The sequence below is a fragment of the Lutra lutra genome, chromosome 5 (genome assembly GCF_902655055.1).
Source record: "Lutra lutra chromosome 5, mLutLut1.2, whole genome shotgun sequence".
Taxonomy (NCBI): Eukaryota; Metazoa; Chordata; class Mammalia; order Carnivora; family Mustelidae; genus Lutra; species Lutra lutra.
This window is the reverse complement of record NC_062282.1, coordinates 102,309,899-102,322,433: the sequence shown is the minus strand read 5'-3', so window position 1 is coordinate 102,322,433 and position 12,535 is coordinate 102,309,899. Positions and strand designations below refer to the sequence as shown.

Sequence of the window (12,535 nt, the reverse complement as noted above, 5' to 3'; positions counted from 1 at the left end):
CAAAAACAAATAGACCTCACTTTCATGGAGTTTATAGTTAAGTATTGTGGATTAAAATGTTAAAGAGTCCTTAAAATTTAAATACGTACAGAGTTTTGCAACTATGGATTGTGCAGTGGAGGTTTATTTGCTCAAAGAAACTGTAGAGGGAAGGAACGAAGAAGTAGAACTGAGAGAGTGTGTGTCCCGGGAAGGAGAGGAATATTGATGCATCAGATCGTTGGTTGGCTTTGGTCCGTCACAAGGTCAGGAGGGGTGGGGGTGAAAATAATCCACTGAATCTGGGTGTTGATAGGTACTGGAAGCCTTACGAGGAGTATTGTCAGGGCACCTGGGTGGCTCAGTTAACTATCTGCCTTTGGCTTGGGTCATGATCCCAGGGTCCTGGTATCGAGCCCCCCTCATCAGGCGCCCTGCTGGGCGGGAAGCCTGCTTCTCCTTCTCCCAGTACCCCTGCTTGTGTTCTGCTCTCACTGTCTCTCACTCTGTCAAATTATAAAGAAAATCTTTTTTTTTTTTTTTTAAGATTTTATTTATTTATTTTACAGAGCGAGACACAGCGAGAGAGGAACACAAGAGGGGGGAGTGAGAGAGGGAGAAGCAGGCTTCCCCCTGAGCAGGGAGCCTGATGCAGGGCTCGATCCCAGTACCATAGGATCATGACCCAAGCCAAAGGCAGATGCCCAACGACTGAGCCACCCAGGTGCCCCAAAAAGTAAATAAAATCTTTAAAAGTAAAAAGTGCTATCAGTGTCATGATGAGGGGAGGAGCCAATTGAGGAATGAATTAAGAGTGTTGAAAAGGTCAGAGAGCTTGACTTTTTGTTATACAATGATTGATAAAGAAAGACTATTATTAAATAATTTTATAGTGTAAAATCTTTTACACATAAATATCAGTGCTTTCAAGTTATTAATACCTGATGAACTTACTCGCATTCTTCACTTAACAGTAGTTGTTATTCAGAGGCAGTATAATCAGAATTCAAGGCAAATAGACATGGGTTTGAAACCTGGCTTTGGTGTTTCTAGCCACCTTTTAAAAGATACTTAATCTCTCTGGGCCTCAGGTTCCTCATCTGCAAAAGAGTAGTTATAACAGAGCCTGTCTTAAAGTGTAGGCAGAAATAAGTGTGATCATGTCTCTAAAGGTGAGCTATTAGTATTATTATCATCAAGGAAATTAGGATAGTTTTCAGTACCAAGTTCAGCATTCCTCATTTTTTTCTCCCTTTTGCTATCTTCTCATACCCACCCTGTGTATAACACAATACTTTGTTGAGGTATATTTCGAAGCAACAATTTACTTTTTCACCTTTAAAATTAATTGTGATCTGCCGCTGGTCAGAGCTTTGGCACTGCATAAAGTATAAACCCTTTAAACCCTTTGTAGCTTTTGTGGATTCCAGACTAAGAAGCTGTTTTGTTTTTTTAAGTTTATTTATTTTTTTAGCAATCACTACACCCAAAGTGGGGGTTGAACTCATGATCCTGAGATCAAGAATTGCCCGCTCTTACTGAACCAGCCAGGTGCCCCAGAACCTATCTTCTAATTTTAAATCTGGTCCCGTTTTCTATTATTTGTGCTCAAATGAAAAATACAGCTAAATTTAGCAAAAAGCAAGCACGTTTGAAGTCTCGATATTTGGCTTTGGGATATAATGTATATCTAAAAGTACTTGAAATTAATTTTAAGGCTGGGGAGGTTTATTGATAATGTTTTTTAAGCTATAAAAAAGAAATTGAAGTGATTCTGAATAAATTTTGTCCGAGGATACTAACTTTTTGTATCTGAGCTGCTTCTCAGAATGGCCAAAAAAAAAAAACATAGTTTTTATAAAATGATTCATATGGTTTTACAGTTCGATGTACCAATGACCGCTCAGCTGGGATCTGTGCTCTCTCAGGTGTCCTTTCTAGAACTCAGACACTGGCTTGGAGACAAGGGACAGACATTCTTGTGCATGCACTTACAGAGGGGTGGAGAGAGGTTTCTCCTATCCTGAGGTTGAGTATACCTCAGGATAGTTGAGTAACTAACAGTAGTCTTTGATTAGCTAGTTGGCTGTGCTTTCATGTGGGTGTAATTCATTTGTGGGTAGCATTTATTTTGGAATGGCTCCTTCTTTTTACCCTAGAGATACATGCAGAAGAACTTTCTACGTTTTCATCTGTGTGTTGACTCTTCACGTATTTGAAGGGCAACATTTTCTTGCCTCTCTTCCCCAAGACTTTCCTTTACTAATTTCTCCCAATTCCTGTTTCTCATCTATTTTACCATAGTATCTAGATCCTTTGCCATCCTGTCTGTTTTCCATTGGAGGCACTCCAGTTTTTCAGTGTGATATTTCTTAAAATGTGATCATCCGAATGGAATCAAAGACTGTCGATGCTGTCTGACCCATGAAGAGTGCAGGGATACTTTTCCATCTCTGGATCTGGACAGTCACAGCCTTAATAAAGAAGCTCTATTTTACAGTTATTTTGCTTTCACTTTAGAAAAAGTTGCTCTTGGGGTGCCTGGGTGGTTCTGTAAGTTAAGCATCTACCTTCAGCTCAGGTCATGATCCCAGGGTGTGGGGATCAAGTCAGGCATCAGGCTCTGTGCTCAGCGGGGAGTCTGCTTCTCCCTCTGCCTCTCTCCCTGGCTTCTGCTCTCTTTTACTCACACACACTCTCTCCCTCTCAAATAAATTAATCTTAAAAAAAAAAAAATAAACTTAAAAAAAAAAAGAAAAACTTGCTCGTGGTTCATGTTGAATCTACTGTTGTCTAAAGCTCAAGATCTTATTTTGTCTCTGTCCTTCAGCAATGAATAATTTAAAAGCTATAATGTAACTAGTGAATTTCATTTTTTCTTTAGCTCTGTTTTGTTGTAATTAAAGAAATATTTGATAGGCATTTTACTTTGTCAGTTTTTATGTTTCCCTCCTTTTTTTAACTTTAAAACAGTTGGCTTTGTTTCTTATTTTTGAATTTTTATTTATTTATTTAATATTTTATTTATTTATTTGACAGAGAGAGAGATCACAAGTAGGCAGAGAGATGGGCAGAGAGAGGGGGAAGCAGGCTTCCCGCTGGGCAGAGAGCCCAACGCAGGGCTCGATCCCAGGACCCTGAGACCATGACCTGAGCTGAAGGCAGAGGCTTTAACCCACTGAGCCACCCAGGCGCCCCTTATTTTTTTGAAATTTTAGAAGCTATTTCATAGCATTTACATCCTCTGAGGCCTGAAGTTTTTACTCCTCATTCCTTCCATGTGCCCATTGTGAGGTATGGCGGCACTGACTGCATGAGTTACCTACCAGCCTGTCATATTACTCTCAAGTTTTTGATACTGCAGAGTGTTGCTCAGAATATTTTCATGCATGCATCTAGAATATGTCTAGTTGTGTACATGAGCAACATAATTATCGAAACCATTATTATTTCTCAAGTGTTTGGATCCATTTACATTCTTACCAGAGTGTCTAAGTGGTCCTGTTGATTCACTACCTCTCCAACACTTGATAGATTTCTTAATTTTAGCTCATCTAGTGGGTGCAAAATGGTATTTAATTGTGGTCCCAATTTATATTTATATTTTACTGATTATGAATAAAGAAAAAAAAAGTTGGCTTTGTGTAATAACCATTTAAAAATTCTCAAGACAGTAGATCATAGTTATTGAAACAGGCATTAAACTTTGAGGACAGAATATTGCAAGATTTAAAAAAATCTTAACTCCTGAGGAGTGACTAAACAATATGTTTGATGTATTCTATGGTATTTGTGTGATCAGAAATATCCTGGCTTATACTGGCCTATTGTCTTGACCTGGGAGTCTGGGCACCAGGTTAAATCCTTTGGAGACAGATTGCCTAAGTTTAGAGCTTGATTGCTGCTTACTAGCTGTGTGATTTTGGGCAACTTATTCAACCTCCCCACACCTGAGGCTCCTCATTGGGAAACTGTGTGTTAAGAATACCAGCCTCGTAGAGTCATTTGGAGGAATCAGTGAGATAACGTGTAGTGCATCATGCCTGGTGCAAGGCAAACAAGCCAGAAATGATTGTGCTGTCATCATCATTGGAAAACACGTTTGAGTTTTAAAAAATAATTATAAATGAATTTTTGATGATAAAAATTATAAATTGACCTTTTTTCCCCATCTTTTTTCTTCAAGTAATCAAGTATAGACACATAAGCTTTTTTTTTTTTTGTAAGATTTTATTTATTTGAGAGAGCGTGAGAGAGAGCATGAGAGGGGAGAAAGTCAGAGGGAGAAGCAGACTCGCCGACGGAGCTGGGAGCCCGAAGCAGGACTCGATCCCGGGACTCTGGGATCATGACCTGAGCCAAAGGCAGTTGCTTAACCAACTGAGGCACCCAGGTGGCCCAAGCCACATTAAGTTATTAGTTAGAAGGCACATCAGGTAATTTGACCCAAATGGATTATGCTTCCCTGGAGTTCTGAGCCTGGTAGTATAGACAGATGAAGAAAAAGAAGTCACATTAACAGGTGATAAGTATGTTAAAAAGAAATACACACAAGATACTTAATCAGAGTTCCTCAACTTGTCTCCCTTAAGTTCTGCCTATAAATCCGTTTTGTACAGCTGTGGGACAGATTGTCTAAAAGTATAGCCTTGAATGTCTCTTTCCTGCTCAAGATCCCTTAAATTGCCTCCTGTCACCCAAATAAAGTCCAATGCTTTAGTCTGGTGTTCTTGGCCTTTTATGTTCTGTCCTCAGTTGATTTTCCTTGTGTTCCTTCCACTAATCCTAATACATCTTAAGTCTTCTGGTAACTGCTTGCAATTTTCAGCATGCTTCCTGGCTTCCACTTAGTGTGTTCCCATCTTTTCAGAGGGTTTTCTGTGCTCTCTCTACCTGTTGAAGCTCCATATATTGCTTTTCATCCAGCAGCAGAACCTTACCTGTCTCATCTGTGGCGGTTCCTACTCCTAGCACCATTGTGTGATTTGTTTTTACAAACTTGTTCATTAACTCATTTGTTCATTTATTCAGTAAATCTGTATTGAAGTCAGATAGGAAAGCTACTACTGTCACCTCATTCTCTCCTAAGCTTACTGCTGGTGAGAGGTAAGAAAACAAGTTTTCTCAATCTGGGTGAGCAGACCCGTCTGAGGTTGCAAGAGGTTTGCAGGGACAGGTGTGTGGGGCCATGGATTGAAGTGCAGAGTCGGAGAAGCCTGAAGGGGAAAGAGGTGTGGGGAGCCTGTGGTTCTGAATCTGCTTTTTCCAAGTTGGTATTGTACTCTGTGTGTAGTGGCAACCTTTGGTTACATTTCTTAGTTGCCTAGTGAAAATATTAGGCCGGGGGGTGGTGGTCGTGGTGATTGTGGCTCAGTAGAATAGTTCATAAATTGTATGCCAAAATTAAGCACCATGTTTTGTTTTGTTTTTGCTTTTGTCTTGGTAAGCTCTTAGATGTATTTCTTTCAAAGTGAAAGCATCAGTCTTTGTGGTTCGAAATGAGACAAGCTTCTGTGATACTTTATGTTGAAGATATCTACAACATTTTGCACATTGTTGAGACTCCTGTTCTTAACAATTGCCTGTGTCTTTGAGTTTTACTGTGCCAAACTCCTGTTAACTTTGATGAACACTATAAAATTAGATCTGTTATGGGGTAAAGAAGCCAGGTGAAAGGATTTTAGTTGTTGCTCTGATGTTGAAAGACAAAATTTTATGGCATATTTATTTATTTATTTAGGATTTAATTTATTTATTTCATAAGTAGGCAGAGAGACAGGCAGAGAGAGAGGGAGAAGCAGGCTCCCTGCTGAGCAGAGAGCCGATTCGGGCCTCGATCCCAGGACCCTGATACCATGACCTGAGCTGAAGGCAGAGGCTTAACCCAGCGAGTCCCCCAGGTACCCCGGGCATATTCATTTAAATAGTTCTTTTGTTTTGTTATTTTTTGTTTTTTCCCTGAGTTTGGAAACTGCTTCTGTGAGTTTATAAACAGTGTTCGGTAGTCCAGGTCATGAAGTACTAGAGTAGCTGGCATGTTCTAGAGGAGAATATCAGCCATGTAAGCCCTGTTTTGCCTCCCTAAGATAGAGCCCTCTACTCCCCAAGTCACATTCTCTCTCCTGTGCAGTTTGGATGCAGGCACGTAAACTCAGTTTGGTGTCAGATGCATCCAAGAGAGACTGCATGTTCATGTTTGAAGGATTTCTTAGACCTAAGACCATCTTCCTGAATATGAAGAGAGAATTAATGTTCCTAGAAAGAAAATTTGTTAAGACTTCTCCTGATAGGTGTAAGCAGTCTTTAACCATCTTGGGACTCCTGAAATGCTCTACTTTTAGACCTAGAGTTGTGATAAAGAGTGGTTAGGCATCAGAGCCATACTGCTTGGGTTCACATACTAGTTCTGCCACTTTAACTAGAGTGTGTCCTTGAACAAGTTTCTCAACTGCTTTGTGTCTTAGTTTTCTCTGCTGGCAAGTGAAGATCATTAAATTCCTCAGTGTGTTAGTGATAAAAACCAGGCACGTAGTCCATTGTTGGTTCAGTGATTATTACTTCAAAAGAAGATTTTGCTTCCTATGTAAAATAAAAATAAGCAACAAATATAAAATCTTTCCAACTTCCTGCCCCATTAGCCATAAACTTACAGGCAGTCCTCATCCATAAGTAGTCAGCGTTTTCATTTCTCAGAAGACAGAAGAGGATTTGTGAGCGGCATTGAGCCCACCTGAGATTTGATAGTTGAAGTGGCTTTTTCCCTCGTTTCACTTTGTCATATTCAGAATCTCAGCTCTAGTACTGGAGAAGGATTTAATGTAGGATTTAGGGCCTTGTATAGGGCAGGAGGGATACAAGAATAAAGGGTAAAGATAAAGAGATCCTTGAGCTAATGTAGTACAGGGGCTAGGTTAGTTAGGGAAAAAATGATGTTAGGGAGAAAAGTGAAAAGGGAAGAATCAAGAGGAGAATCGAAATAAGGTTCAGAAACAGGCTTTTTGTGAAAAGCTTGAGAGCATTACCGATTATGTTGCCTGGATACCTAACCTATTTTCAATGTTGGGGAAACATCAGGAGATGTAGGATCATGACTTGGATTGGTTGAGATAATTATTTTTTTTCTAAGAACTCTTCTAGCTCTAAAATGTCTGTATTTTTATTTATATTCCTCTCCCCCATAAAGCCTCCAAATGATGATAATCTATAAGAATCTTGAAAAATTAGGAACCGAATTTATAAAATACATTCCTCACTTTAAGAGTATAGTTGACATCTAATAATTAACCTTAAATAGGGCAAAAAAAAAAATAGTAAGAATAACACTGTTTTCTCTTTTTCATATTCTCTTCCTAAGAGCATTTATTCTTTCAAATAGTTATATAATTTTTCAGGGAAAAGGGGTGGAATTATTAAAAGATGGTTGTAAAATGGCTGATGGGCATCTTAAAATTCTTACATAAGAGATATTAGTATTGCGTTTTTATACAAGTTAGCCAGGATTAATGAGCATAACATTTGCTTCATTTATAAATTAATTTGGACACTTTTTACACTTCATTATCCATTCTGCGTAAATTTTTTGATGAGTTAGTTTGCTTAAGGCAACACTAAGCTTTCTCATTCATGGAGAATCTAGTTAGCCCTTTGGTTTATCTCATGGGTAGAGCATAAAGTACTTGACAGAATTTGATCTGACAGTTTTACAGTTATGTAACACAGAACAGAAGCTTAAAAACAACAAAAAAGAGGGAGAAGTGAGTGATTTATCATAGCAACCTACATTTCTCTTTAGAGCCTTACCATTTTTCTCTTGCCTTTAAACTATAGGAGACCCACCATAAGGCTAGCAATTTATAGTCATAAGTTAAGCAGTATTTTTTTATAAACAATTATAAACATTTAGAGGTGAAAAGGTCCTTAGGATTATCTTGTCCAGTTGCATCACATTACCAATGAGAATATAGAAGCTTAAAGAGGGTAAGTAACTTGCCCAGGGTCACTGCTTTAGCTAGTGGCAGAGCTGACCGAAGAACCAGGGTCATACATAGAATTCCAATTCCAATTGCTCTTTCTTGTGTAATATGTGAATAGAATATTTAATAACAAGGGAATTGTTATAATATTTTATGAAATATTTAATAAAACCATGACAAATAAGATTTTGCATATCGAGTAAAAATGATAATATTGGAAGGTATATTCAATTGTTTGGATTCCTGTTCTTTTAGCCCTACTAGCAGTATGACATTCTGTTTCTTTATCTATAGACTGGGGCTAATTGAAATATCTCACTGTCTTTTCAATGTGACTGTCTCTTTGATGTGTGGTATATGGTCACTTCTCAGTAAATGTTAATTGCTATTGTTAACTGATTTGTAATAATTTCTAAGTTCTTTCATCTTCATTTAATTGCTATCATGTGATCATTTAGCCAAGGAAACTGAGCATTGAGAGCAACTGGTAATAAAAGTAATGGATTTAAGGACAGACTTGCAACCCAAAAACATTTTAGAAGGAGTGTATGTTGAGGGGGAGGCTTTGGAATTAGAGAAATATTTTCTAATTTTTATTTTATTTTTAAAGCTTTTATTTATTTATTTGACAGAGAGATCACAAGTAGTCAGAGAGGCTGGCAAAGGGGGAGAGGGAAGCAGGCTTCCCGCTGAGCAGAGAGCCCCATGTAATGCAGGACTCCATCCCAGGACCCTGGGATCATGACCTGAGCCGAAGGCAGAGACTTAACCCACTGAGCCACCCACGTGCCCCTCTAATTCTTTTCATTTTAAAAACTATGATGCTATAGTTTTTTAAACTGAATTCAGGAGTCACAACTACTTAGTGGCGTTTCTCTCCTCAGTAATGCTTTTTATGCAAATTTCAAAGCTTTTAAATTGTTGGACTGTGGGAAAACAGAATTATTTCATTTCGTATAAGTATGTGAATATTATTTAATAATATTTAATAATTTAATATTTAAAAATTTAAAAATAATTTAATAATTATTTTATATATAAAAGTTATTTAATACTATAAACCCAGAGACAATTATTTTTCTGTTTAAAAATGGCCATCTAAAGAGATTTAAGAATGAAAGATAATGAATTTCTGTTTTTACACCTTATTTAATTTAGTCATGTTGTACTTGCCTTTGATTTATAATAGTATTTCTTTTTTTTTTTTTTAAAGATTTTATTTATTTATTTGACAGAGAGAAATCACAAGTAAGCAGAGAGGCAGGCAGAGAGAGAGGAGGAAGCAGGCTCCCTGCTGAGCAGAAAGCCCGATGCGGGGCTCGAACCCAGGACCTGGGATCATGACCCGAGCCGAAGGCAGCGGCTTAACCCACTGAGCCACCCAGGCACCCCTATAATAGTATTTCTTATGGTGAGCACTGCTATACCTATGGTGAAATGTTTTCTAAAATAAATAAAATCAAAATCACCGACATAGTGGTGATTTAGGAGATTTTTAAAGTGGTACTCAGGTGAACATTTAAATGATGATAGTTAGAAATTTTAATGCTGATTAGGAAAATGTATAATCTAATATATCACATTGGTGGTTTTATAGTTAAGGATGAATAAAATGTTTCTTAAAAAGTGAACTGAGAGGGCGCCTGGGTGGCTCAGTCCTTAAGCTTCTGCTTTCCACTCAGGTCATGATCCCAGGGTCCTGGCATCGAGCCCTAGTCGGGCTCCCTCCTCAGGGGGAAGCCTGCTTCTCCCTCTTCCATTCCCCCTGCTTCTGTTCCCTTTCTCTCTCTCTATCAACTAAATAAATAAAATCTAAAAAAAAAAAAAAAAAGAAAAGAAAACGTGAACTAAGGTTCTCCTACGTGCTACAACGCGGATAACCTTAAAACCACTATGCTAAGTGAAATAAGCCCTGCACAAGGGGACAGCTATTGTGTGATTCCACTTAAAGTTCCTGGACTAGGCAAATTCATAGAGACAAAGAATAGAATGGTGGTTAGTAGGGGATGAGGGAAGAGGGGATGGAGTGGTTGATTGTTTAGTGGATACAGAGTTTCTATTTGGGATGGTGAAAAAGTTCTGGAAACCAGAGAGTGGTGATGGTTGTACAACAGTGGGGGTATTCTTACTGCCACAGAATTATAAATCTAGGAATAGTTAAAATGCTAAGTGTCGTATGCATATTTACCACATTAAAAAAGAGGAGGGGAGGAAAGATGGAGAGAGCTGTGTGTATATTTTTAAAGAAGTGAATTGAGGGGCACTTGACTGGTTCAGTTGGTAGAACATTTGACTCTTGATCTTGGAGTTATGAGTTCAAGCCCCACTTTGGGTGTAGAGCTTACTTAATAAAGAAAATTAACAGAAGTGATTTGAAAAATACAGTAGTTAAATAGTGATAGAGACATTTAACACCCTAGGAAAAATGTTAATGGTGGTATACAAATTATTGAAGGTTGGGCAGCTTTAGGATAGAGGACACATCAATGGCTTAGGGAGATAGGCTCTTGTTTCTGGCTCACTCTGCTATGGACTAGTGGGTGGGTCCACACATGACTCTTCCCTGAAGCGTATTAGATAAGAAACCAGGACGTCCAAGACTGTTTACTGCTTTAAAATTGTCTTATTCTGGGATGTATCATTGGGCTCTTTATTCAGATCACCTACTTTGCCTATTTATTAGAATTATCTCCAATAATGGAACCAAAAACATGCACTTAAAACATGACATTAGCAGTTAAAATCTTTTAAGAACCGTAATTATCATAGTAACAGTAAATGAAAAAGAAAGAAACTCACCAAAAACTTGCTGTTCAGTTCAGTCCAATTTTTTTCCTTCTACGTCCATTTTGTATTCCTTATCTAGAATGCCATATTATTTTTGTATGATTCTAATCAACTGTGCTTTTTGTAGGCTAAGTTTTTGACAGCTGACTTCAAACATTAAGTTTTATCCTTTAGATTATGATTACTGTTTGCAAATGAAATTTTTATTTTTATTACCTTAAAAAAATTTTTTTTTAAAGATTTTTAGGGGCACCTGGGTGGGTGAGTCAGTTGAGTGTCCAACTCTTGGTTTTGACTCAGGTCATGATCTGAGGGTAGTGGGATCAACCTGGCCCCTGTTTGTCCCTCTCCTCTGCTCCTCCCCTGCTCACTCTCTCTCTTTCTCTCAAATGAAAAAAATCTTTAAAAAAAAATTGAAAGATTTTTAGGTAATCTCTTCAACCAAGATGGGGCTTGAACTCACAACCCTAAGATCAAGAGTCACATGCGCCACCTACTGAGCCAGTCAGGTGTCCCAGCAAATGAAAAAAATATATTTTTTTTAAGTAAGCTCGATGCCCAGTTTGGGCTCCAGCATGGGTCTTGAATTCACAACCCTGAGATCAAGGCCTGAGCTGAGATCAAGAGTTAGAACTGACTGAGCCACCCAGCACCCCCAGCAAATGAAATTTTCAAATGTATTTCATTCATAGCTTGTTCTGGTAGCTAATTTTCAAGAGAGTCTTTTGAGTTGGTTTAAGGGAATTGGTGTAATAGTAATCTTTCTTGAGCTTCATCTAGTCAGTGGTATGGTATGTTAAATGTCTCAATATTTTACTTGGAGTTAAGCTGGTATCTTGTCTGTAAGAGAGTAAAAACAATACATTCTCTTAACTAGCATCCTAATTATGCTTCTTTCATCTACTACTATTTGGTTTATGTTTTTAGTTTTACCTAAAATTTTTTTAAAAGATTTATTTATTTATTTTAGAGCTTGAGAGCAGGGGGACGGGACAGAGGGAGGGAGAATGCTGAAGCAGATTCTCTGCAGAGCTCAGAGCCCCACACAGGGCTCCATCCTAGGATCCAGAGATCCTGACCTGAGCTGAATTTAAGGAATTACTCATTATTTTCTATTTCATTGCCTATTTTTAATATAAATGAATGTTTCAAAGTTTTCTTATTTTTAAATAATTTTATTTATTTATTTGAGAAACAGTGAGAGAGAGAGAGAGCATGAAGAGGGAGAGAGGCAAGGCAGATAGAGAGGGAGAAGCACATTCTTGCTGAGCAGGGAACCTGATGTGGGTCTTGATCCCAGGACCCCAAGATCACCACCGGAACAAAGGCAGATGCTCAACCAACTGAGCCACCCAGGCTCCCCACAAAGTTTTCTTTTGATGTCTATTTTCAATCAGCAGGCTCAAATTGTTGTCTGTCTTGGTATAGTGAAAATGAAGTTTCCTTAAAGTACGGTGTAAAAATAAGTTTTTCCTATGAGTAAAGAAAGATAACATTTCATATGCTGAAACATTTGTCCTGTGTTGGTTGTTGTAGAGGATGGCATTCCCTGTGGATATGCTGGATAATTGCAGTCATGAGGAATTGGAAAATTCTGCTGAAGATTATATGTCAGATCTAAGGTGTGGGGACCCTGAAAACCCTGAATGTTTTTCTCTTCTCAATATTACGGTAAGGTGTGCAAAAATGGTTTTTGTCAACCTTTTAGGTTGAGTTTACACATGAAATCAGTATCTTATTTTTAATCATTTAAAAATGTTAACTGATCACTTTGGAAATTTGCATCAGAAGACTGT

The 12,535-nt window shown here is 38.1% G+C and overlaps 1 protein-coding gene across 4 annotated transcripts in view; it reads left to right on the top strand.

Moving 5' to 3' along the window:
- Positions 1-12,535, top strand: part of FAM169A (family with sequence similarity 169 member A) — a 117,815-nt gene that overhangs the window by 45,432 nt on the left and 59,848 nt on the right. For all 4 annotated transcript variants that reach the window (XM_047730471.1, XM_047730470.1, XM_047730474.1 and 1 more), the window contains exon 2: positions 12,276-12,410. In XM_047730471.1, coding sequence (XP_047586427.1) covers positions 12,276-12,410 — 135 coding nt within the window. The remainder of the gene's footprint in view (positions 1-12,275; positions 12,411-12,535) is intronic.